The 27,201-nt window shown below is 34.8% G+C and overlaps 1 protein-coding gene across 3 annotated transcripts; it reads right to left on the bottom strand.

Moving 5' to 3' along the window:
* Nucleotides 1–558: 558 nt before the first annotated feature.
* Nucleotides 559–27,126, bottom strand: CDK7 (cyclin dependent kinase 7). 3 transcript variants are annotated; one of them, XM_031965920.1, is made up of 13 exons: nucleotides 26,941–27,126; nucleotides 26,655–26,714; nucleotides 17,905–17,938; nucleotides 16,631–16,698; nucleotides 15,905–15,973; nucleotides 15,350–15,460; nucleotides 12,378–12,496; nucleotides 8,286–8,385; nucleotides 6,946–7,032; nucleotides 4,541–4,690; nucleotides 2,285–2,432; nucleotides 1,010–1,043; nucleotides 559–701 (listed from the first exon to the last, which is right to left on the bottom strand). In XM_031965920.1, exons 1-12 carry the CDS (start codon nucleotides 27,004–27,006, stop codon nucleotides 1,015–1,017), a joined length of 1,041 nt encoding a protein of 346 aa, XP_031821780.1. In that variant the 5' UTR covers nucleotides 27,007–27,126; the 3' UTR covers nucleotides 559–701; nucleotides 1,010–1,014. The 3 variants fall into 3 exon arrangements, with proteins under 3 accessions (XP_031821780.1, XP_031821770.1, XP_031821787.1); XM_031965910.1 differs by lacking the exon at nucleotides 559–701 and having other exon boundaries at nucleotides 953–1,043; nucleotides 26,941–27,125; XM_031965927.1 differs by lacking the exon at nucleotides 559–701 and having other exon boundaries at nucleotides 953–1,043; nucleotides 27,060–27,123.
* Nucleotides 27,127–27,201: the final 75 nt, after the last annotated feature.

The raw sequence follows: 27,201 nt of genomic DNA, 5'->3' as shown, positions 1-27,201 counted from the left end.
ATAGATCCCTGTAGGCTACAAGTTGACTTAGAAAACCACAAATTAACATCTATGTCATCTTATACTTTTATTTTGTGAAGCATTTCCCAATTACAATCTAATCTGAACAACACTCAAGAATTGTGCAGGCAAGTTTGGTACCTCGGGTTTATCTTTCATATCATGGCTGCCAAAGGCAACAAGATGCATTTATATCTTTGTGAAGTTTGTTAAGGGTGCAGCAGGGAAAAGGAGGAGACAGTCTGAGCAGGATCATGGAGGTAGGGGCAGGAATGTCATGATAATTTGGGTTTAAACAGGATTACGACAAGGATTATTATCAAATTACTCTGGAAAGATTGGATTGTAGGGGTCATGAAGGACTTTAAGATGACTCCTGAAATCTAAACCTAATAAATCTCGAATGCCATTTTCTTAACCAGGTCACCCTCTTTAGAAAAAACTGTAAGTCACTGGTCAAAGAAAGCATTGATCATCACTACCCACCCCTCCCCTCCAAATCTGACACCATCCCTACCCGACATTGTCATGCTGACAGAGACAGACACAGACACAAACTCCAATATCTACTGGTTAATGATCTATAGAATTCATATCCAGCTCTTTATATGCAATCATTGTCATTCAGGATGAAAGTCAAAATCAACAACAATCTGGGATCCATTTTTTTTCTCTTGACTGCTTAGGAGTATGAATCAGTACTGTAAAGGAAGGGAGGAGAAACAAACAATCAGTAAGTGAACCAACTGCAGGGTTAGGGCACCACTACTTTAAAATCTGAATTGGCATATCAAGACATAATCAGTTACAGAATAATTCATTTAAGGAACCAGATTTTTTTACAAAATTTTTTTATTTCACCAAGAGTTTTACATATCTTACATGTGTAAAATATTTACAAAGTCACTTTTTTATAGCATTCATTTAATGTTTTGTATTTTCCCATTATTGCTTTTTTTTTTTTTTTTTTTTTCCTATTTTCATCAGCACAATGCTGTCCAGTACTCACAGTAATTAAAAAATCAGCTTTTTCGGCAATCCTCCTAGGAAGAAATGGTAACAATTTTACTGGTTAATAAGTTCCAATTATCTCTCCCATATTAAGATTTTCTAAGATCACTTACTCAGCACTAATTATACTAAAAGAAATTTATCACAACCTCCACTAAAAAAAATATTAAGACCAGCCATTTTTTTTTGCCAGTTTACTGCATGAAATGCAGGCTGCTATCTTCTGAGTAAATGATGTGCACTTTTCAATAGAAGCATATAAAACTATAATAAATTCTGCTCAACTTGTATAATTTAAGTTTGTAAAAAAGTTAAATTGGAAGTGAAGAGTCATTGAGAGTGGAGGAGGGTATATATTTGGAAATGACTGATATAAAAACAAAAGGCATCAATAAACTATTAACTGAAAAAGTTAAATTGCATCTTTCAACTTTATTTCTGTCATATTTCATGTATGTGCTTTAATTAGCATAATAATAAACATCAGCAGAAAATCCAAATGTCTTTATAAACATCTGAGGCAGGGGGTGTAGTGGATAGAATGCTGGGCCTGAAGTCAAGAGGACTCATATATCTGGTCTCTGGCACTTACTGGCTAGGTAAAGATAGGCAAGTTATTGAGCCTGTCTATTTCAATTTCCCCAACTATAAAATGGGATTAATAAGAGTACTGATTTTATGGGGTTGTTGTGAGGATCAAATAAATATTTGAAACATGTCTAGAACATTAGATGGTGCTAAATAAATGCTTACTAACACATTTTCATATTTATAGTAAGAGATAAACATTAAGGGGGAAATTCAAATTAATGATAAATTTTTATTAAAGGTAAAACCTAAATAAAATATTCAACTAAAAATCCTACAGATTAACTCTATCTACTGATGATCTAAATCTTGTGTAAGATGCAGATCATGAAATTTTAGGATATTTGTGTTTCTTAAACCAAGTAATTAACATTAGTTAGCAGTCAGGTGATATAGTCAAAACACTGAATCAGAATCAGTGAGTGACAAATTTGGCCTCAGACACTTACTAACTGCATGACCCTAAGTAAGTCATTTCACCTCTGCTTGCCTCAGTTTCCTCATCTATTAAAAGGGGGTAATAAGAGCACCTACCTCCCAGGATGCTTGTAAGGATCAAAACAGATATTAGGTGCAAAGTTTTTAAACCTCAAAACACCCTACAAATGCTAGCCATTACTATTATTAAAAATATTTGTATATATAGTCTATAGAGTTCTGAATATTAAAAACCCAGTGTTTCTACCTTGTTCCAAGGCATCTGTCCGTTTCCGTTTAGCTGCCACAGCTAGAGTTGGTTGCTCCTTCAATGCTTCTGCAGGACAGTTTGGTCTCGGCAGATGGCATCCAGGAGTAGGCCCTGGTCGGTTACTAAAATACTTAGTTTTCAATGCCTTAAAAAAACAAACAAACAAAAAAAAAACTCAAGTAGTTTTAAATAAGCAACCAAATTTCTCATTACATTTCCTCTTTTCTCTAGCCTGAACAAATTAAATGTTTAAGTAACATCACAAGAAACCTCATGTTTGTTTTTTCACTGAGGGAGGCCCAAGCGTATCTAATTGGGGTATAAACATTTCTTGGGTTATCAGTATCACTAAAAATGAAAATTGCATTAGAAAAATAAAAATTAAAAGCTTAGCTCAAATTTATCTAATGCTGGACTGGGAATGTCTTTTCTTTTTTTTTTTTTTAATTTAATAGCCTTTTATTTACAGGATATATACATGGGTAACTTTACAGCATTAACAATTGCCAAACCTCTTGTTCCAATTTTTCACCTCTTACCCCCCCACCCCCTCCCCTAAATGGCAGGATGACCAGTAGATGTTAAATATATTAAAATATAACTTAGATACATAATAAGTATACATGACCAAAACATTATTTTGCTGTACAAAAAGAATCAGACTCTGAATTATTGTACAATTAGCTTGTGAAGGAAATCAAAACTGCAGGTGTGCATAAATATAGGGATTGGGAATTCAATGTAATGGTTTTTAGTCATCCCCCAGAGTTCTTTTTCTGGGTATAGCTGGTTCAGTTCATTACTGCTCCATTAGAAATGATTTGGTTGATATCTTGTTGCTGAGGATGGCCTGATCCATCAGAACTGGTCATCATCTAGTATTGTTGTTGAAGTATATAATGATCTCCTGGTCCTGCTCATTTCACTCAGCATCAGTTCGTGTAAGTCTCTCCAGGCCTTTCTGAAATCATCCTGTTGGTCATTTCTTACAGAACAGTAATATTCCATAATTTTCATATACCACAATTTATTCAGCCATTCTCCAACTGATGGACATCCATTCAGTTTCCAGTTTCTAGCCACTACAAAAAGGGCTGCCACAAACATTCGTGCACATACAGGTCCCTTTCCCTTCTTTATAATCTCTTTGGGATATAATCCCAGTAGTAACACTGCTGGATCAAAGGGTATGCACAGTTTGATAACTTTTTGAGCATAGTTCCAAACTACTCTCCAAAATGGTTGGATTCGTTCACAACTCCACCAACAATGAATCAATGTGGGAATGTCTTTTCATATCTCTTTTTTCAAATTATGTCTGTTCTATATAATTTTGCAATAGTCACTTTTGATTTTGTATATGTTGTTTTCCTGACTCTATTTACTTTGCTTTGTATTTGGTATTGGCTTTTAAAGGATTATTTATGCACCAAAATGGCCTCGCCATCACGATGCCTTTATTTCTATTTTTAATGAGTCTTAAATATTTCCAAAAAATAAATTTGCAAAATAGGTTTTCAAACATATTAAAAACTGGACAGATATATATTACCACGCAGAAAACTGCAAATAATGGTCACTTTAATGAGAATAGGACCACAAGATTCAAAGAAGCCTTTAAGGTTAAATAATCTAAGTTCATTTCACAAGAGGATTTCTCTAAGAATCTCTTAGCTAAATTTTGACAGGGCTCAGAGTAGAAACCAGATCTACTGCTTTTTATCTTCTTCTCCACAGAATTTGTACTTTTCATACAAATACACAAACTTGAAAGAATAACTTCCAACTTAACTTAATTTTCCCATTATAAATTCAACAAACTCTTGGCAACTGTGGTCTAAAAATTCTAGTATCCAACAGAGAGGTTCTGGATTTCAATAAAAACAACTGAGTCTGTAAAATAGATTGTTTTCCAAGCCATGGCTATACTATAGAAAAATGAAACTTCTTCTATACTATGTAGCAATCTCAGTGAAGAAAGCAAGTTCCTCCCTGCCTCCATCATAAAAATACACTGTTGAAAACTGTTTCAAGTTTCTTTCCTAATTCAGGTCACAAAAGATATAAATGAAATCCAGTTTCTTATTTTTCTACAGTTCCAAAATAGAAACTTAAAAATATTAATGGGGATACTGCAAATGGCAACTTTATTTTCAAGGTGTGATAGCAATTATCATTACATTAAAGAAAATGTTTCCCCAACATTTTTATAAGATTATCTTAACACATTTTTTAAAGGACATGTTAAAATACCTGAGTAGCTGTGAGTCGTGTACAAGGATTAAACGTGAATAAACCTTGTATGAGGTCTAGTAAGTCATCTCCTGCAGCACTGAAGATATGTTGTAAAGGAATTCCAGGGAAACTTTTAAATGTCACATAATCTGGAAGACTACACATTCCCTATAGAGATTGTAAAAATTATCAGACTTAAGGATAGGAAAAACAATGTATTAAAAAAAACCACCAATATGACACAAAAGATACTTCCTAATACATATACAATCAATCTACCTACAAAGTACATTCCCCCTAGAAACAGTGTGTAAGTTATCAAAACAAAGCAATATGCTCTTCCCCTTTAATGGCGCAGGGTCAACATTGATTTGGTGTGTTACCAGAGCTTTCTGCTGCTGCTTCTCATGCTGACTTTTTTCTACATTGGCAGAAACAGATATGACTGTGTTAACCTGCTCTTTCTTTGTCCTGAAATATCTCACTATGTTTCTATGTTTCCCTAAATTTTCTATACTCCTCATTCCTTATGTTGCAATGATATTCCATTACATAATATAAGCCATTTCCCAATCCCTGGGTAAATAATTTGCTCACAGTGGTTTTTTTTTAAACTATGCGCTCTAAATAATTATTAAAGACACGGAGAGGCAGTCTGGTTCAATATGGAGGAACCTGTCCCTGAAGTTAAGAAAATTTGTATTCAAAACCTATCTCTGACACATAGTGTCTTTGTAAATCTGGAGAAGTCAACATTATCTCTCCGTGTTCCAGGCAAGATTCTAAGGTGCCAAGTTGTAAAGTAGCTACTGATTCTAGATCGTAGAAGCAGCTGCATAAATATAGAATCCTCTACACTAATAAAATCACAGATGTGGACCAAAAATAAAGAAACTAGAGGTATACAAGAAAGGAATGGGAAAAGAACAAAGAACCAAAAATACTTAAGAACTTATCTATTTGCAGCAATGTTAAATATTTAAATCAAACATATAGTTTCTGTACTTCAAACCTTCTAATTTTCAACAAAAAGAAATGACATTTATTAAGTGAGGGAACACTTGATTATAGGCAAAATTTACATTTTATAACCCCCAAAAATCCCTATTTTGATATGGAGAAAAGGGAAGCTAAATATTTAAGCAGGGTGAGATTTAGAAGAAGCCCCTACCTTACTCCTATTGTCAGGTAAAGCTTTAAAAAATGAATGCAATGTATTAAATCATAAAATATTTAATAGCACTTAACCTCCCCTAGGACCTGGCACTCAACATATATGTTGTTCAACACACATATATGTGTGTTGAATTTCTTATTCAATTATTTTGTTATTATAACACTGATAAATTTAAGGTGAAGAACATAATCTACATCATCATGTTGTTGATGACTATTTAGAGCAAAAGCATACTCTCAACTCAATTACATTTTTAGTGAGTTTCCTTTAATAGTAAGGATCATAGTGGGGACTAGGAAATAAACATTTATTCTGAAGACATAGACCTTTCCCTCTACTATACATTTCCTGAAATATTCAGTCAATGTAAACATTCCTTGCAAGGAAAGAAAATGAAGGAGATTGGCTTACTTACAGAATGGCCCAGTACACTGAGAGGTAAAATAATTTGCCCAGGATCACAAGGCATTATAGGGAAGAAGCAGGGCTTGAATGAACCCAGGTCTTCTGAATCCACCTGGTTCTCTAATATCCCACAATGATTTTTAAGAGAATGAAGTATGCTACTAAAAGGCACTCTGAAGACTGTGACATTCAGTGAGTTATTGAGGCAACAAGAAGAAAAATACAAAAACAGAACCAAAATAGGAGCAGAAATCTAGAGAAAAGAGATTTCTACAGGGCCTCGATATTCTGGGAATGCAACAATTTTAACTTGTTAATGATGGTTTAAAAAGGACAAAAATTATTTTTATTTTTATTTTTTTACTTTTTTTTTTATTTTTTTTTATTTTTATTTAATAGCCTAAAAAGGACAAAAATTAAAGGAATTATCCTTTAATCTTGGATCCGAGTAAAGTCTATTTGAACCACTACAGAAGGATTATTTCTTAAATATGATACACTTTAAATCCCTTGAGTTATATAGCTTCATAAGAAAAATGCACAGGTAATCCAATAGGGCATGTTTATTATTTTTTTTCCAGATGCTTATTAATGATTTTATTGTACTTTATTAAGATATCTAAATGATTCCACTTAAAAAATCCTTATATAATTTGCAATAGTCTTGTCATTCCCACAACTACAAGGAATATGATCTATTAAAATGTTTTAACATTGCCATACTTATTTGTTCTACTAAAAAAACTAGATACCTGCAGTGAAATTCATCTGATGCCAGCATTTAAGCACATGACAACATCAACAAAGAGAGCAAAGTCAAAGAGAATGTAGGAAGGCTTACAGGCCACTGCTCTTCTGTTGGTGTTCCTAAAGTTTCAAATATTCGTGTTAGTTGATCAAGGTCAGAATCTCCTGGCAAAAAAGGAACCTGGAAGAAATTTAAAAAAAAAAAAAAAAGAAAGAAAAACAATAACTTCCTATAAAAAGAATTCATAAAATACCCTACCCCTAAAAGTATCTAACTCCATTAAGATTCTAAAATATTTGAAACTTTTCCCTGAAAATGATTACCTAGGGCTAAACTGTTACTTTGATAAGCATCAATAATGGGTTATTCCAGTCTAATCAAGTGTAGTCTGGTAAACAAGTCCTGAATTTACGATCAAATGTCCTGTGTTAAAAATCCAGCTCATTGTACTTATTAGCAGCCACTGGCTAAGCAAGTGGTTCCTGTAAGCCTCAGTTTCCTCCTTTATAAAACAAGGAAGGGGAGGAATAGGAGACCGGATGATCCCTTGTCCTAAATGTTATTACACAGATGAATCCTAGTATTGTCCTGAGAACATTTCATGTGTAAAGTTCATCAAAACCTCAAAGTTTTGTATTAGATGATAAGACGACTCAATGTACATCACAGAATGTCCTTTACATGGAAATGAAAGTAATGTAATAGCTTCTAGAGGGCAAAAAAGGTCAACTAAATGTGAAGCTGAAATAATGGCAAATGTGGCAATGTGATTGTTATTGACAGAGAAAAACCTAAGCAATTATTATAAATTAAGAATAGTGGGAGAGGCAATACAAGTATTATGTGTATATGTATACATACATACACACACACAAATAAATGAATATTCTATTCATATTTTGAACTTGAACTCCTACCTCTGACACTAATGCTAAGAATAACTTATAAACAGATTAAAATCACAAATTTTGATGTATCACAAATATAATTAAGAATGATACAGTGATCAAATACTGTGGGGGTTTAGGTTTAGGACAGGATATGAATCAGTATAGATTTGATAAGCTAAGGAAAATTCTATGGAAGTTATGGGACTTGAGCTTCCAAGGAGGAACAGTTTTGTGTGTGTTTGTGTCTAAAATATACACATTTAGTCAACACTGATTCAGATATACAACATATATTATGTTCGAGTATTCTGCAGAATAGCTGCATACAATAATAAAAATTAAATAATCTTAGGTGTTAAACTCAACACTACAAACTAAAAGCACTATCTAGCTTATCAATCCTTTCAGTTAGACATTTCATTTTTTTTTTAAGCGGAAAAATGTCTGCATTTCTAATCACAATTTTTAAAAACTGCTCATCAGGTTAACAGAAGGAAAGGCATACACAATACAAAAGCGTCTATATGTAAATTCAAGGCTTACCCTCAGAAGCAATTCTGCTAATATACAGCCAACAGCCCACATGTCGACCCCTACACCGTACATTCTGGCTCCAAAGAGGAGCTCAGGGGCTCGATACCATCTGAAGAAAGAATTAAAAATATTGCCTTCTTACAATAAAAGCACCAAAAAATTCAGCTAATTTTCCTGGTTACATCACAACAGCACAGGTCACATTTGCTTTACAGAATGGATTAATTTTTGAAAAGTAAGTCATAAAGGAAATTTCTGTACAATATATATAATTTTGTCCCTTATGGCTATTGCAAGATCAGCAATGGATTCCCAAAGATTATGAAAGCCTGCAGAGTGGGGATAAGAAAAAGTAAGGGACAACCTTGTAGCATGCTGGGCATTTTTGTCCAATAGGAGAGTGATGAAAACTAAAGTATTTCCCTGACTCTGGAGTCCTATTCTTATAAAACAAAACAAAACAAAAAAAACACCCCTTCCTGGAACCCTAGTAATGCTTCCCTTATTGGGGAAATGCCCTAACTCCATGCTTAGAGCTAATCATAATCTTAAGATTAAGGGTTTTAAGGTTTACAAAGTGCTTTACCAACATATTCTATTTAATAACACTGGGAAATAGGTACTATCGTTATTTTCATTTTAAAGATGAGGAAATTGAGACAAAGGTTAAGTTACTTACTTAAATTATATATCTAGGGTCTGAGAAGTCTGAACTCAGGTCTTGCTGATACCTTGCCCAATGCTCTTTGCTGGACCAGCTAGAATTTAGAACCCACTGGCAGAGCAAGAAGGCACTTTATCTTAATCCAATTTACACCCCCATGAATTGTCCAAGGTTCAGCAACTAACCAGTGACGGGATTAAAGCTAGAATCCAGAATTTGAGACATCTGGGTAAGCTCTCTTTCCACCTTACCATTTTGCTTCTCTCTTCCTTTTTGGAAGAGTATGATAATGTCCACGAGAACTGGAGTCACCCTGATCATCTAACGAACTGATTTTCTATTTCTTTTGACTGTGCAAATCAGAAATTTTACATATTGATTAAACTTAAGATAAGGAAGATATACTAACTGTAAATTGCAAGGACATAAAGACAAAGAAGTTAACAAGAAAATCAGTAATCAATACTATCAAAAAGATATATATATATATCCTCATTAGCTTTCTTTGAAAAGAGATTGTCTAATAGGTCATCTTAACAATATTCTTAGCTCTTCAAGAAATGAAATCACAATCCTCCTTTCTTAATTCCATTTTTTTTAAATAGGTGAAGCTTACTCAGGTACTGAGATCAACAACTCAATATCCTCAGACAAATTTAGAAGAAAAAGACTTGAGAATGCAAATGAACACTAAATTAGAATCTTGCCAACAGACACTATGAAAAATAATAATCAGCATTCAGTAGATTAAGAATAATTTACCAACAATTAGGCATTTATCTAAAAGAAAACAAGAATAGAAAAGAGATGGTTCTATGTACACAGAAATATTTATGGCAGTATTTTTTGTAGTAGCAAAAAACTGGAAACAAAGTAGATGGCTATTGAGTAGAGAATAGCTAAACAAAGTGTGATTTGTGCATGTAATGGAACTTAACTGTGCTAAAAAAAATGACTGATTAAAACAGAAAAGTATGGAAAGACATGTGAACTTATACTTCATGAAACAAATACAATCAGAAATACAATATACACAATAACCACAACTTTGTAAATGGAGAGTACAACAAAATGATAGAAATGGAATGCTAAAAAATTCTAATGACCAACCTAAGTCCCAAAGAAGAGATATGAGAAGGCATTTCAGCCTGCTTTTTTGCAGAAGCTATGGGTGTGATATAATAATAAGTTAATATTTATTTATTTACCACATGCCAGGCAGGCAGCGTGTTAAGCACTTTACAATTACTATCTCATTTGATCTTCACAACAACTCTGGAAGATAGCGCTATTATTATCCTCATTTTACAGCAGAGGAAACTGAGGTAAACAGGGGTGAACTGACTTGCCCAGGGTCAAATGGCTAATAAGCGTAAGTGGCCAAATTTAAACTCAGGTCTGCCTGACTGCAGGCTCAGAACTATTTACTGTGCCATCTAGTATGCTACATGTTCTTTAATATGATGGTTAGTTTTGCTGAACTTGCATTTGCTTTTTTTTTTTTTTTCTTTTTAATTCTTTGTTAAAAAAGGAAGGCTCTCTAGGAGGGATGTCTTGGGAAATGTAGGTGACATAATGGAATCAATGAAAAAATAAAAAAAAAATAGAAATACAAAAATGTTTTGCTCATCTATTTTGTCATTTGGGATTTTGACATTAAAAAAGAGAAACAAAAAGTAATAGAAAAGATTTATTCATTCAATTTTTGTTTTTTCCTCTCACAATTGCTATCAAAAACCTCATTTTCCATTGCTTACATGTCTAGGTATATTCAAGACTACCTTTACATTAGACAACTAGGTGGCACAGTGAATAGATCACTGGAGAGAAACTCATCTTTCTGAGCTCAAATTTGCCCTTAGATACTTACAAGCTGGATGACCCTAGGCAAGTCACTTCACCTTGTTGGCTTCAGTGTTCTCATCTGTAAAATGGGATGAGAGAAGGAAATAGCAAACCATTCCAGCATCTTTGCCAAGAAAACCCCAAATGGGATCTTGGAGAGTCGGACATGACTGAAAAGGACAGAATAACAACAAAAACCTTTCAGCTCCTCTTACATGATTATATGATGAATACATCACCAGCTCTGGAAAAATTATTAATGGAGGACATTTAATTTCAAAGTAATAGTTAGATTATATGGGAGACTGAGTAGATCTGCAAAGGAGTATAAATAGACTTAAGATAGGAAAATTAAGAGAAAGAATTTTAAAAGTTACATAAGATATTGGACAGGCAGAGAAATTATCATTACAAACTAAATGGTCTTCAATACTCTTAACAGCAAGGTTCATTTACATGAAAGATTTACAATAAGGTTTTGAACTATGTCTATAAAGCAAGGCAGATACACAGCAAGGACAATCAAACATCATTTTAAAGAAAAAGCTGAAGCACTAGCCCAATCCTCTATATCAAGGTCAAATATGTCACCTGAAAGCCACATACAAATCCCTAACACTTCAGCACACAGTCCAAATCAGATTAAAATGTAACTTGGAAGTCATTAACAAGATAAATAAAAATACAATAAAAGATAGATGGTATTACAGTTTAAGTTTAGAGTCTTTGTGTCTCAATCAGTGACTCCTGTTCCATGAACTTGCCATCATTCTCTTAAAAGAGTGTTTTTAAGCTCAGGATATATCACCAGGCTGTGGGCAGACATTCTGAAGGTGACTTGTGTTTTTTGACAATACCCATTAACAGCAATGCCCGAGACAACCCCCCCAAGATACTTGAGAGAAAACGAACAGCTAAGTGCCGTTCACATAGTGGTCGTTCCAAATGGTAAGAGCTGGGTTAGTCTTCATTCTAGTCCAGTTATGGGTTTTCTCCTTCTGTGCTACAGACAGCCATCAGTGTGTGTAGACTGATTCTTTAAAACATTTTGTATATTTGTCTCACAAGACCTGGTTCAGTCATTTGTCAGATACAATTTTTATCCAAAACTAAGTTGCCAGTGGCCACATAGAAGTTTTCTACCTACCCCATACCATGTGCAAGCATCATTATATACAGCCTGTCCCTATGCCTCTTCTGTCCCCCCTCTAAGATCCATATCATAAGTAAGGGGACAATCCCCCTTACCACAGCCTTAGACTAAGCTTGAATGTTACTATTACCATATATTGGGTGGTTAACACCCATTTCTGATATTCCAGACTTCCTTTTATCTCTTAGCAGCAGCTCTAAGTATCAGTATCACTTTTTTTCCTTTTCTCTTCTCTGGTGTACCTCATTTCCAGATAACCAGAAAAGAATGATTACTCTTTAAGATTCTTCCAAGTCCAACATTAACAAGAGGTGGGTAAGGAATAGAAAAATAATTCTCATAACTGTCCTTAAATCACCAGGAATATTATCAGTCACTGTATCCTCCACAATGAACCAGGAATCAATTTTGAATCCCACAGCCACTTACTTTAGCTTACCTAGTTACAACTTGATGTGTATATGCTCTATTGGGACTTCCAAATGACTTAGCTAGACCAAAATCAGCCAATTTTAAAACTCCATTTTCATCCAACAGCAAGTTGTTTGGTTTTAGATCCTATAAAGAAAAGAAGAGAAAATTAAATTTTATAACAATAAATTTAGCTGGCTTAATTTGATTTTTAAAAGAGCCAAAACATTATAATGATATACTGCCATGTTAAGTACATTTATCACTAAAAGTAAGATTTATATAGAGTGTGCAAATTTCAATATTTGAAGAGATACTTTGGAAAAGAAGCATGCTAACACTCTGGGAACCATGCTAAAATTACTAAGTAAATCAGCACTGTTAAAACATGGCAAGGAATAGTTTTAAGATGTATAATACCAAAAATTGCTGCTTACAAGTACTTGAGGAGCAGTTTTACACACCATTAGTTGGCTAGTTGAAAATCTTTATTAATATTCATTCAAAACAAAAACCCAAAGGACTTCTACTAGAGTGATAATACCGTTTGTCTAAGTCTGATGTCCCTGAAAATAATAGAATGATTTCTTCAAAAATATTTTTGAATTTGCACGAATCTGGCCTGGTCTTTCCACTTGCAGTGAGATTTGTCTGTCATTTTCTTTAGTTGAAATCTGAAAAGTCATAGTATTCCTTAATTATAATCCCATGATGTTTGTTGTGGTGGTACAGCTATTTCAGTCATGTCTAATTCTTTGTGACCCCATTTGCAGTTTTCTTGACGAAAGAGAATGGAGCGGTTTATCATCTTCTATTCCAACTCATTTTACAGACAAGGAAACTAAAGCAAGCAGAATTAAGTGACTTGCCCAGGGTCAAATAACTAGTAAATATCTAATGTCATATTTGAATTCAGATCTTCCCAACTCTCAGACAATGCTCTATTGTATCACCTAGCTGCCCCATGTTGTTGAGCTAACCAACATACCAGTGTTTTGTGATTACCATGAGAACTCTGACATAATGAAGTATATCACCAAATGCTTTCAACAAAAACTTACACTGACTTAAGAATACCTGAAATAGGAGGCAATTCAGTATAACAAAATTTGGCAAAGTCCAGAAGACTTGGGTTCTGTTACTTACTAGCTATAAGAACTAAGGCGAACAACCATTTCCTATATCTATAAAATGGAATATATTTGTACTCCTTAACTTAGAGGGTAGTTGTGAGGATCAAACAAGGTAAAACATATAAAGTGCTTTGTGAACTTTAAAATACCACGTAAATGTCAGCTTTGATCATAATTGATCAGCATTAAGTCTAATGTAAGACTCTCTAGTATATTACTATTTTAAAGAATATAGAGTATAAAACACAAATCTTCTGGAGAAAAAAAATTGTAACTGGATGAAATTCCTCACAATAGAGTTAAGCTTTAGGATACCCATCTGAGATAATGGTAAAGTGAGAATGAATTATTGTTTTATAACTAAAGCATTTATATTAAATTATGTATCTGTGCCACCTGAATTCCCATAGTATATTCTAATGAGACTAAGCCCCATAAAGACAGGGGCCATCTTAATCTAAGCTTTTATCTCTCCCAGCACCTGGTACAGTGCTCTTATCTTCCAGACTCATTCCCACTAACTTTTGTCTACCAAGCCATGGCAAGTAATCTCTTCATCCTGGATGCTCACTCCACCCCTGGATTACTTTTTCCACCTCAAGTACCCTCCACTCCTGGGCCTCCCAAAAACTCCAATTTGGAGGCAGTTCAAGTCAACCCTGTCTTCATTCCTTTCCAGGCTGCATTACTTTCTACTAGACTTTCTCTACCACGCCGCCTCTTCAAAGATAAACTTCACCTCTGCTCTTCCCCTCAAATTTTTTAGCTCCCTTTTATTGGTTGTCTTCCCCATTAGAATATAAGCTCCTTCAGGGCACATCCAATCTTTTTCCAGTGCTTAGCAAAGTGTTCACACACAGAAAACACTTAATAAATGATTGTTGACTAAGCAGATGATTATTTACACACATATTATTAAGGTAGCATAGAATGGTGAGTGAAAAGCAGCCTCAAAGTCAGGAAGGCCACCCATGATGTAAATTGTATGACTAGGAAAATAACAGCTTCTCAAGGTTCTAGGCAATTTTTTAAGACTCTATGTTGTACTGATGCTGAGCAGGACCAGGAGATCATTATATACTTCAACAACAATACTATATGATGACCAGTTCTGATGGACCTGGCCATCCTCAGCAACGAGATCAACCAAATCATTTCCAATGGAGCAGTAATGAACTGAACCAGCTATGCCCAGAAAAAGAACTCTGGGAGATGACTAAAAACCATTACATTGAATTCCCAATCCCTATATTTATGCACACCTGCATTTTTGATTTCCTTCACAAGCTAATTGTACAATATTTCAGAGTCTGATTCTTTTTGTACAGCAAAATAACGTTTTGGTCATGTATACTTATTGTGTATCTAATTTATATTTTAATATATTTAACATCTACTGGTCATCCTGCCATCTAGGGGAGGGGGTGGGGGGGGTAAAAGGTAAAAAATTGGAACAAGAGGTTTGGCAATTGTTAATGCTGTAAAGTTACCCAAGCATATATCCTGTAAATAAAAGGCTATTAAAAAAAAATAATAAAGTTATTCTTCTGATGATAAAAAAAAAAAGACTCTATGTTGTAAAGAAGGTGCTAACTTACACTGTTAGTGGGAGTGTCCTAAGAACACTGCTAAAGAGTTAAGAGACTTTTGTAATTTGTAACCTCTTTGAAATTCAAATATGAACTAACAGAAAGCACCTAGTAATAAGGATGACTAGGAATGTCTGGGCCTTGAAAATTTATCTAATACAGCAACACAGGGATAGTATTCAAATGACAAAGTTGGTCCCTAATTATTGATCCCCTAAATTTGTCATGACCATCACATATAGAAGCAATCATACTGACCATGATAGCTAATATCTTACCCGATGTAGAATCCAGTGTTGATGCAAATATTCTAATCCTTGAAGAGTCATCAGCATGTAGGCTTTGATATGTGAAGGTGTCAGCACAAGACTATTATCCTTTATTATTACCTGTGAAACAATTTCATAGTATATACTTAAACTTCAGGAACAGAAATTATTTTTCTTCCAATAAAACACTATATAAATGTCATGAGGTTTCTGATACTATTTCTTACATGGATTATTTAAGGAAAAGATGTTTTTGTGTTTTTAATGAAAGGTCAGATTTGTACCCCACGTAAAATTAATTAATTAATTAAACTATATCAACAGGGCAAAATGAAAATTTTCTGTGTAATTTGTGTGGCTTACATAAAGATGGCATTGATAAATCAAGTAAGGGGTAAAATGTGGAGAACTTGGGTTTATTACAGATTTAGAGCATGTAAAGCTATGATTACAAAAACTGACATTCCTCTGACTAGCAGTGTATTCATAAACACAAAGGCAATTTTTATATCCTTTTGATATCAGACAAATAAGTTTCCTCCAGAAGTCTTGAACTACTCTTACCTCTAAATCAGTTTCCATAAAGTCAAAGACAAGACTAATATTGGACTTGTGCCCAAAAGCATCAAGGAGCTGTTTGAAAACAACAAAAAAATTTTTTACTCCTCTATGTTCTTATGGATTTGTCACACACATTAACACTGAGACCTATTTTTAAAATAAAACACTGAACAGATTATGAGCCATTTCATGTATGTTTTGTTAATCACTAAGTACTCAAAACTCATTATATAAGTTCTTGTTATTGAATTATCTACTTATGTGGTCTCAAATGTTGTAATTTAATTAGCTTTTCTATAAACAAACTCTAGTTCTTATGCTTTCTATTTCCCTCCCACATATGGAAGTTATGAACTGACTTTTTCCTAGATTCCCAATTTAAAGAATACTTTAGAACAAAGTGTAAAATTACTATGAAGGTAGTTACTGGCATTAAAATGAATATTGTCCACCCTACTCTTCTCTTTGTCCTTTCCTCCAAAGCAAAAAAAAAAGTCATAAGAATTAACAGTTAGTCACTGGCCCAGGGCCAATGAAATGTTATTTCATTAACCATAAAGTTAAAGAAATGAAATCTATAGCAAGGTGGACAACATTTTATGGGTTACTAAACTTTTAATGTTTTTTATTAAGGCAGCAACTTATCATCCAAAAAAAGTCTATTAATCTTCTCATATTCAATAAAAGATCAGATACCCAAATTCCAAATTTCGATGAGGTTATACTCACACCAATAATATTTGGATGGCTTAATTCCTGAAGTAATTTTATTTCCCTCAAAGCTGTTCTGTTGATACCTGCAAAAGAGTAAAGTGAGAATCAACAGTTCTGAGATATACTTTCCTCTAAGTGAAGAAACACAAGCATCTTTTCTGACATCTAAGAAAGACATTCTAAAAAAGTTCCTGCATCTAATAATACACACAACATTCTGCCTTAGTAGTTTTTTTTGCTTCTGTGAGACAAGAGAAGTTAAGCATACATTTATTTGAAATACACCATTTGTATGGAATAGGATTTTAGATTCTAAAGTCCTTGAGGGCACACATTCTAATATACCAGTGTAAATTTTTTTATAGTACTCATTATAATATAGTACTCAGTATAGATATATGTTCTACTCATGATATCTCTGGAAATATTAAGTTAAAAAAAGAATAAAAAAGAAAACTTAAAGAAAAAAAAAGAAATCAAGAAAAGAATAAGTTTCTTATCCTTTGCTACACTACGGGGTTAACATCTAGCAAATGCATTCCTAGTAGAGACTCTGCAAACAAAGAGCCCACAGAACCATGCTATGGTATATGAGGGATGAGCATGCTCCAGGATTGGCCTCAAGTCATAATCTTTTCTCCATGAGTCAACATTCACCCCTAGAAAGTCAAGTCAAGTGGAATCACAATACAGGGAGAAAGCAAATACAAGGCTCTAAGAGCCCCTTCAAAGGTTCTTCCTGGGGGTGACCTGTTTCTGGTGTCCATTTCACCTCCTTTCCTCCCACCTCAAGGGTATATTCAGTTTTAAAGTAGTCCTTAAAGTTGACCATTCCCTTTATTTCAATCGTTGGCTAAATTAAGTTTGCTCACCACTCAAACTGCTCCATGTTAAAAAATCAATCTGGTAAAAGTATACTGACTCTTTCTCGCTAAAACAAAGCTTCATTAAATAAACTCAAATGAATTATTAGTTATTCTTTTGTTTCTTACTTAAAAGAAACAAAAAATCACATCCCACGTTCAATGGAAACATGCTCTTGGAAAGGGCAAGTAAATAAAAGGGTTCAGATTGTAGGAGGGATGATTTTGGAAAGCTCAAAGGTTCCATATGGTAAGGAGCTTTGTGGGCTTTTTCTCTGTCACATTGGGGATGCAAGGACTCATTACATCATGTCTATACTTCACTGACCCCTTCAAGCCTTCCCTTTATGCAAGAACAGAGGCTTTTCCCATCATGTCAAAGGGCTTCATTTATTTATTCAGTAAATATTTTTATATGTTGATTACCATCTTTGGCTTCTGATCTATGTCCAAGTTTGATCTAGAGGGGAAAAAAAAATACATTAAAATTTAGTACCATGATTAATTATCCTGTAAACATGTACCACTTCTAGAGATCACCAGAACTAGACCTGAGTTCAGAGTCTTAGAGATGGAAACTTTAAAAATTAACTGTCCAATCTCTACACTTAAGATATTCATATTTAGATAAATTGTATCCCCGAGTACTTATAAAAATTATCACAAAATCATCATTAGTAATCTAAGAAATCATGGGAAGCAGGCAAAGGGCCAGAAGACTGAAGAATGGCAAGTACTGCTCCACTCTCAAAAAGGGAAAAAATGTAGATTCTGCAAAGTTCGAGACAGAGACCTAAATGTCTATATTTGGAGCAAAGATTGCTAAACTTTTAATCAATCACTACCTCTATGGATGAGAAAGAGAATCCAAGACTAAACAAGGAATAGAGAGGATCAAAGAAGAAAAAATGGACAATTCTGATTATATAAAATAAAAAGCTTCTGCACTAATTCAATGAAGTTAAGATTAGAAGGGAGTTAATTGAGGAAAAATCTATACAGCAAGTTTCTCTTATTTCTAAAATGTTTTTGGAATTAATTCCCTGAAAGATAAATGGCCAAAAGATAGGGACACACAGTTTTCAAAGAAATCCAAGCTATCAAAAGCCACATGAAATCAAATCTCTAAATCATGAATTACATAAATTAAAATTAAGCCAACTCTCATGTTCCATTGCATACCTATTAGATTGGAAAATATAATTAAAAATGAAAATTGCTGTAGCAGCTGAGGAAAAAAGGGACTATTAATGCATTGTTAGCGGATATGTAAATTGGCCCAGCCATTTTGGCAAGTATTTGGAACTTGGCCTCAAAATTACTTAATTGCATTTTTGAGCCAATGATATCACTTAAAGGGCCTCTATTCCAAAGAGATCAAAGAAAGAAGGAAAGAGCCCTTGTGTTCAAAAAAATTTACAGAGCTCTTTTTATAAAGATAAAGAACTTGAAACTAAAGTAGTGTCCATAAAATGGAAAATGGTTAAACAATGTCATATGAATGTAATGGAACACTATTGTGCTATAATAAAAATAGTAAAAAGATAATATTAACTGATGTAGAGTGAAATAAGCCAAACCAAGAGAACAATTTATAGTATAACAACATTGCAAAAATAACTTTGGAAGACATAAAAATTCTGAACAATGGATGCCCATCATTTGGAGAATGGCTGAATATATTGTGATATATGAATGTTATGGAATATCATTGTTCTGTAAAAAATGACCAACAGGATGATTTCAGAAAGGCCTGGAGAGACTTACATGAACTGATGCTGAGTGAAATGAGCAGGACCAGGAGATCATTATATACTTCAACAATAATACTATATGATGATCAATTCTGATGGATGTGGCTCTCTTCAACAATGAGATGAACCAAATCAGTTCCAATAGAGCAGTAATGAATTGAACCAGCTACACCCAGTGAAAGATCTCTAGGAAATGAGTATGTACCACTACACAGAATTCCCAATCCTTCTATTTTTGTCCGCCTGCATTTTTTATTTCCTTCACAGGCTAATTGTATACTATTTCAAAGTCCAATTCTTTTTGTACAGCAAAATAACTGTATGGACATGTATACATATATTGTATTTAATATATACTTTAATATATAAAACATGTATTGGTCAACTTGCCATTTGGGGGAGGGGGTGGAGGGAAGGAGGGGAAAATTGTAATAAAAGGTTTTCCAATTGTCAGTGCTGAAAAATTACCCATGCATATATCTTGTAAATAAAAAGCTGTATTAAAAAAAAAAAAAAAAAAAAAAAAAAAAAAAAAACCTCTGAACAATGTAATGATCCATCATCATTCCAGAAAACAAATCTGGGCATGCTACCCACATCTTGACAGAAAAGTGATAGACTAAATATAGAGTAAGACACTTTTTTTTGGACATGATCAGTATGTGAATTTGTTTTGACTATATTTATACTTGTTCCAAGTGTCTTGATTTGTCTTTTCAAAGGGAGTGGCAGATAGGAAAAATAAATTCTTGTTAAGTGAAAATATTTTAAAAAGTTAAATAACATTAAATATCTTTTCTCCTCAAAAAAATCCCATAGGTCATACTCAATTAGTTTCACTAGTTGTTCTGATAGGGTTACTAAATTGGTAAATCAGATGAGTGCCACAGATATTGTATACTTTGATTTCATTAAGTCAAATATATCATAGTCGCTCATTATATTTTGCACATTAATTTGCACTTTAATGGGCAGATACAGGACAGGTGATTATACAAATAATGAAATCTAAGATTTCTAAATGACCATACCCAAATTTTAGTGATTATTAATATATAAATTTCAATACTGACAAAAAGATCTGATGACATACTATATGATTCTACTTGGTTCTTTTACTCAAACATTAATGTGCTAGGCATTGTGACAGATAAGTAAAGACATTCTCTTCCTTTAAGGATATTACATTCTAAAATGTAGACAAATAATTAAATTACAAGCTACAGGTAGAATATGAGTGTGATATCACATGACATTAATTCTAAAGGAAGTAATAGGAGAACTTGTAAGTAGAGATAAAATTTAAAAAAAAACAAACCTTCATGGAAAAAAGGACTTGAAGGACGGTTATAGGGGAAATAACAGTAAATCCTCGATTTAAAACTGAAAGGGACCTTAAGAAATCATCTAATCCAGGGATTCTTAAACTGCTCTGTGTTATGGAGCCCTTTGAATGTGGTAAAGTGTATGAACTTCTTAGAATAATGTGTTTAACTGCACTGAACACACAGGACTATTAAAAAAAAAAAGAATTATATTGAAAGTTATCAAAATTGAAAAAAAAGGCTAAGATCCCAATTTACTTCAATACCTCATTTAACAGATGAAGAAACTGAGGTCCAGACAGACTATACAAAACTTGCTCAAGTACCTAAAGCTATTAAATGACTAAGCACATTTAACCCAGCATTCTATGGACTAGGCCAATTTACCTCCACCTCCCTTTTACAAAAGGGGGCAATAAAGATCACTCAGAAAGGATATATGACTTTTATGACACAGCTGATATGAGTCTGGATTTGAACCTACATGTTTTGACTCCACATCTAGTGCTTTTTTCACTATACCACACTGCAAAGTCAAATGAAATCTGCAATAAATCTTTCCATTACTAAGCATCAGAGGTTAGAAAGTAGAACTTGTATTTAGAGAACCAGAAATCTAGTTTAGCTGACACATCTGTGAACCTGCAGAAGACATGCTTATGGAATCTGCAGGTGATACAAAGTTGAGGTAGAGAATTATTGCGATAAACAATGAAGCTGAGCTTCACCAAAAAAAAAAAAACCCTGCTAGGCTGAATAAAGTGAAAATAACAAGATGAAATTTTGGGAAGGGGCTGGTTGGTATCTGGCTGGGATCTGCGAATAACTGGTGAACTGTTTTCAACAACTCTTCAATCAAGTGTCTTGTCTGAGGGCTAGAAAGCTTACATGACTTAAACCAGCAAGTCAAAGGCAAGACTCTTAAAAAACTCCAAAATCTCAAGTTATACATGGACTAATTTGACATAAATTAATAGTTTGTTCTTTGTCCTTTGTTTTTAAATAGAACCAAGACATCAGGAAGGTGACACCATGACATGCAAGTGAATTGAGAGGGAGAGCTGTGCAAAGTAACCTTATTTTCCTCAGAAATCAACTGGCTACATAATAAATGCAGAATTTTTAGAAGCACTATTTAGCTCAGAGCTGAAACTAGTTATTCTGGGTCCAGGATAACCACTACAAACAGTAATTCAAACAATGGGATGTGCCTTTAGTTGGGTTAGGGAAGACAGGGTAATTTCTCCTTCAAGATAAGAGGAGGAAGCCTGGAGTTAATCTTGACTTCTAACTTTTTTTCTATTAGGTGAGTTTCTTGTTTACCTAATTATTCTGCCTAAAGAGTTACTAGATTCAGTTGCTTATCCTATTTAAGTACTGAAAGTTTACTTTGTAAATTTAAATTGTCTTCTCTGGGACAAAGCCTAGGTTGTTTTAATCCTAGAAAAGACTGATGTAAATAAAGTTTCATCATAATCTGTGTTGGTCAGATATTTCATGGAATAAAATATGCAATTTTACATGTATCATATTTTAAGGACATAAAGTGCAATCAGGATGGTAAAACATCTGGAAATAATACTTTAAGAGATCACAGATTTGGAACTGGAAGGAACCTCGAGGCAATAATGAATTCAACATCCTCATAAAGAAGATGAGGAAACTGAGACTAAGAGAAGTGAATTAGGTGCCCAGGATGGTGCTACTAATAAATGAAGGAACAGGACTCAAAGATCTTTAAGATTTGTACTATCCACTGGACCAGGATTCCTTTGTAGGTAAACAAGGAAATAGAAATGATTTGACAAAAATCCTGTTGTCAAATAAGCTTTCTTTTACTAGAAGCATTCAAGTAGATTAGGAAAATGCCTAAGATTTTGTAGAAAAGAGATTTCTGCATTGGGTAGAAAAATGTCAGATGATGGCCTAAACAAAGTTCATTTCAACTTTAGGTCCTATGTTAGGGATGTGTTGATAAATGTTTAACAACTTGATTTCTGGGAAAACACACACACACACACAACCAACCAGCTTGTATGCATGACACATTTTAATTTTAATCTGCATTATTAACATTTAATTGGACACTTTTTATGTACAATCTACAAAATAAAGTACCAAGCCCCTTGTAGCACTTACTGACTTTTTGAATTGTAAATGCTAACAATGACAATTTAACACTGTGTTCTATGGCTCCAGCACACCCTCTCATGAGATGAACTCCTGATTTTTTATATATGCAGAGAAGTAGAAGTAGACAGTTACAATTGCAAATCATCTAAACTCCAAAGTTAAATTAAATCATTCAGCTTGATGACCTATATTGGTGGCACCAATATAGGTACAAAACAAACACTCCCTACTCTCAAGGAACTTAACACTCTTCTGATTTATATAGAGTAAATAAATTTTTTTAAAAATCTGAGAAGGAAGAGCTCTTTGTGGGCAATTCAACCTACAAGGAAGTTAGGAATTCTAAGAGGAAAAGCGTTTAGAATGGAAAACAATCCAGTTATACAGGCCAGTCAGAAGCACTGAGATAGGACATAAAATATTAAGTTTGGGGAACTACAAACCTGTTGGGCTTAAAAAAAAAAAAAAAAAAAAAGACAAGAGACATGGCTGGCAGACTTTAAATGTCAAATTAAGAAATCTAAATTTTGTCCTAGAGATAAAAAAAAAAGAAGGACCAAAGTTCTTAAATAGAGTCAGGCTTCTATTTTAAGCTTGTTTGGGGAGGGAGTAGACCGAAGCAAAACACTTTTGAGGAGGGATAGGATGAAAAGAGAGAATAGAATAAACAAAAGGGAAATATAGTTACCAAGAGTAGTTGTGAAAAAAATTTGAAGGTTTTTTTTTTTGATGAAAGTCTCAATATACAAGCCTTCAAATGGAATTGAGTCAAATTTATAAAAAGACCCATTCCCCAATTAATAAATGTTCAAAAGACAGGAAGAGTTTTCAAATGAAGTAATTGTAGCAGTCTGTGGTCATATGAAGAAGTACTTTAACTCACTCTTGACTGGAGAGGTGCAAATTGAAACAATTCTGGGATGTTTTGGCACACCTATTAGGCTAATAGACAAAAGGGGAAAATGATAGATGTTGGAGGGGACAGAAAAGTTGAGACATTGATGCACTTTTGGTGGAGCTATGAAATGATTCAACCACTTTGTGGAGAAATTTAGAATTATGCCCAAAGGGCTAGAAAGCCATATATGCTCTTTGACTTAACAATACATTAGTCTATATCCAAGAGACAAATAAAAAGACACACACACACACACACACACACACACACATATGGCAATTCTTCTGAGGGCAAAGACATGGAAATTGAAGGAATACTCATCAATGGAGAATGGCTGAATAAAATATAGTCCATAATTATGATGGGATACTATCATGCTATAAGAAATGATGAACAGAATAATAATACTCTCAGAAAAACTTAGGCACTTCCATGAGCTGATGCAAAGTGAAATGTACTGTGTAAAAAGTAACATCAACATTGTAAGATCATTAACTATGAATAACAACATAACTATTCTCAGCAATACAATGGTGCAAGACTATTCTGAAGGACTGCTATCCAGAGAAAGAACATTAATGGTGTCTGAATGCAGATTGAAGCAAATTTTTAAATCTATATTTTCTTTTACAATATAACTATTATAAAAATATTTTCTTTCACAATGTGACTTATCATGGAAATATTCTGCACAACTTCACATATATAACCTATACTGAATTGCTTGCATTATGGGGGGAAAGGATAGTAAAGAATCTGGAACTCAAAGTTTTAAAAATGAATGTTTTAAGTTTTTTTATATAACTGAGGAAAAATACTAAATACATTTTTTATTTAAAAAATTGCTTTGAGAGCTATGAGGAAGATGATATGGAAAGAAAAACATCTGAAATGAGGAACCCCTCCAACCAGGAAGGCCTTTTGCCATTTTTATTAACAACTCAGGAAAAAGTTGATGAAGCAAGTCTAGAATTAGGGAATTGAAAAGAAGGCAAGAAATGCGAAAGACATTGTAGAGGCAAAGCTCCAGGCAACTGACTGGATTTGGGGGGATAGGGGAAAGAAATTGGGTTTGAAAAAAAGTGTGAACAGTCAATTATGATTCAAAGACTGCAAGCCTGAGTGACTAGACTTTGTGATAAGAGTTTTAGAAACCAGAATACACCTCAGCAATCACTCCACTCATCTTGGAGCTAAAAAATTCCATAAAGAAACTTTTCCAAGGTTTCCAGCTAGTTTAGGGAAGACTAAATTAGGTTTTCTGACTTCTAGTGTTTGGTGCTATTCTGCTTTTTTCCACATGAGACTTTTACAAAGGAGATAACAGCTTAAACTAGAATCTGAGGAATTTAGATTGGTGAAGAAGACAAAGTTTCAAACTACAAAGCAAATAATTCTAAGGAATATGTTATTGCTACTAACACAGGGTAGTTGATTTTAGATGTGGTCCTACCTCAAGACAAAAGGTAACTATGAGAACCTTGCAAGGTGCTTCCAAGCCTCAAATGGCCAGCCATTTCCCTTCAGTCCCAGAGTTAGCAGGGAATAAGTGCAAATGAGCAAAAAAGGTCACCAAGACAAAAGCAGCTGGAAAAATGAAGATTGAAAGGGGGCCCTAAAGATCATCAAAAGTCTAATTCCTTATCTTCACAGATAAAGAAACAGGAGCCTGAAAAAGTTAAATAATTTCCCATGGTCAAACAGGTACCCAGTAGCAGAACTATTATTCAAAGTTAGGTCTTCTGTGCCCTTTCCACTGTACCTGGAAAAAAAAAAAAAGCAAGGGACTAAAATAATTCAAATTATTTCTCTTCTGTTATGTTACAAAAACATCATTGCTCTAGGCCTACAAACTATTAAAAAGCTAAGGGATTCACCAGGGTGTTGTTTTAGTTAATGACCTAATTTCAAATGAATTTATAATTTTGTTACTGTTGGGAGCTCCTTTTGCAACTGTTCTGGAATTTATAGTTTTAGAGCTCTGCTCAGGCTAATGACACTAAATGATTTGATCCAGTCACAGGGGCAAATCAGAGATGATACCTGAAAATCAGTCTATCCTAATTCTGTTGACAATAATGATTCATATAGAAGAAAATAAAGAACCTAAAAGTACTCTCTCAATCAATAAGCATGAAAATAAAGATCTACTTTTGTGCCAGGCACTGCTGAATTAAAGATACAAAGAAAAGGAAACAACATTTTAAAAAAATGTATGTGTACACATATAGAACACATGTAACATGTGTCAATATATATGATAGGTGTAAGTGAAGATAGCTTTTGCTAAGTGTAGCTCCTCCCTAAGAGCTACCTTTATCAACACAGATTAGCACAAGTTACATGATCAAGAGTTACTTGAGACCCAGAGGAATTAAATAACTCATCCAGGGTCCCATGAGCAGCTTGTGTCCGAGGGAGAACTTGATTCCAGCACTTCTAGATTCCCAGGACAGCTCTCCAGCCGTTACACCAGGCTGCCTCTCAATAGGACCTGTGATTTCATCAGGATGAGGAAGCCTTCCCTATAAACACCTTCCCTGCAAATTAACCCCAATCCACATTCATCTTGTATTTACTGGAGCATATTTTGTACAGTGGAGCAGATAACTCTTTAACTATATACAAAAGAGATACAAATTAAATACTTTGTTTTGGAAAAGAAAGGAAAAAGCAAAGGCTGGGAAGGGATCAGACCAAAGCAGGCTGCGTGCATCGGAAAAAGATACTTGGGCTGATCAACGCCTTGAAGGAAGTTAGAAACTTGAAGAGGAGGCGGTAAGGATGGAAGACTGGGGGTATCTGAGGAGGAGCAATAAGATCACTTGGCTGGTACAAATAGCGCTTTTATAAAAAGTTAGCTGCCCAGTAAAGGCGAGCTGGGGCTCGCTTGAGAAGGGCTTTAAATGAACATCCGCGGATTCTATAGATGATGCCCGAGGCCCTGGGGAGCCACGGCAGCTTGAGCAGCGAGGGAGTGTTGCGTAACACCCGCGCTCGTCCCTCTCCCTTAAACTCCTCGTGGTGGTTTGTTTCGAGGCCCTAAGACAAGAGAGCAAAACTCACCTTTTTAATAGCGACAATCTGGCCGGTGTTCTTGTCCCTGGCTTTGTATACTGTGGCGAACTAGAAGGGAAGAGCACACAAAGTTATTTTCTCCACGCGTGGCTGATGGGAATCGGGAGGGGGAAGGGAGGGCAGAGCGAATGGCCGGGCCGGAGGCCCCGACCCCGGGGCCTAGCCCTCGGCCCGACTGGGGCAGCGTCCGACGTCCGCGGTCCACCTGCTCCGGGCCCGGGACTCCCGCGCTGCTCCCCCCGCCCCCGACCCCAGGCACCCAGAGCGCGGGTACCTGTCCCTCCCCGAGGAAGTCTAGCTTCTCGTAGCGCTTCGCTCGCGACTTCACGTCTAACGCCATTGACGCCCGCGCAGAGCCCGGGAAGGGGAAGGGGGAAGGGAATTTAAAGCGACCTCAGCCGGCCCAACAGTCACTTCCGTCCTCCAGTTCCCCACAGATTCTTAAAGCATTCGGCCCCAGACTTCCGCGATAGGCGGGACGATTATGGATACCGTCATTTCATTGGGCGTCAGCAACTCCCGCCCCCGCCAGGAA

The sequence above is a fragment of the Sarcophilus harrisii genome, chromosome 1 (genome assembly GCF_902635505.1).
Source record: "Sarcophilus harrisii chromosome 1, mSarHar1.11, whole genome shotgun sequence".
Classification (NCBI taxonomy): domain Eukaryota; kingdom Metazoa; phylum Chordata; class Mammalia; order Dasyuromorphia; family Dasyuridae; genus Sarcophilus; species Sarcophilus harrisii.
Note: the sequence above shows the minus strand (reverse complement) of the source record. Positions and strands in the feature narration are given on the sequence as shown.

Bases quoted from the DNA above. Each gene is read 5' to 3' on its own strand.
- CDK7 (XM_031965920.1), bottom strand. From the start codon at position 27,006: ATGGCGTTAGACGTGAAGTCGCGAGCGAAGCGCTACGAGAAGCTAGAC. The intron at 17,939-26,654 runs GTGAGTTTTGCT...TTTCCCCTCTAG, and splicing joins AGATTGTCGCTATTAAAAAG to ATCAAACTTGGACATAGATC. The intron at 1,044-2,284 runs GTAGAAACACTG...ATTTCTTCCTAG, and splicing joins GACAGATGCCTTGGAACAAG to GAGGATTGCCGAAAAAGCTG.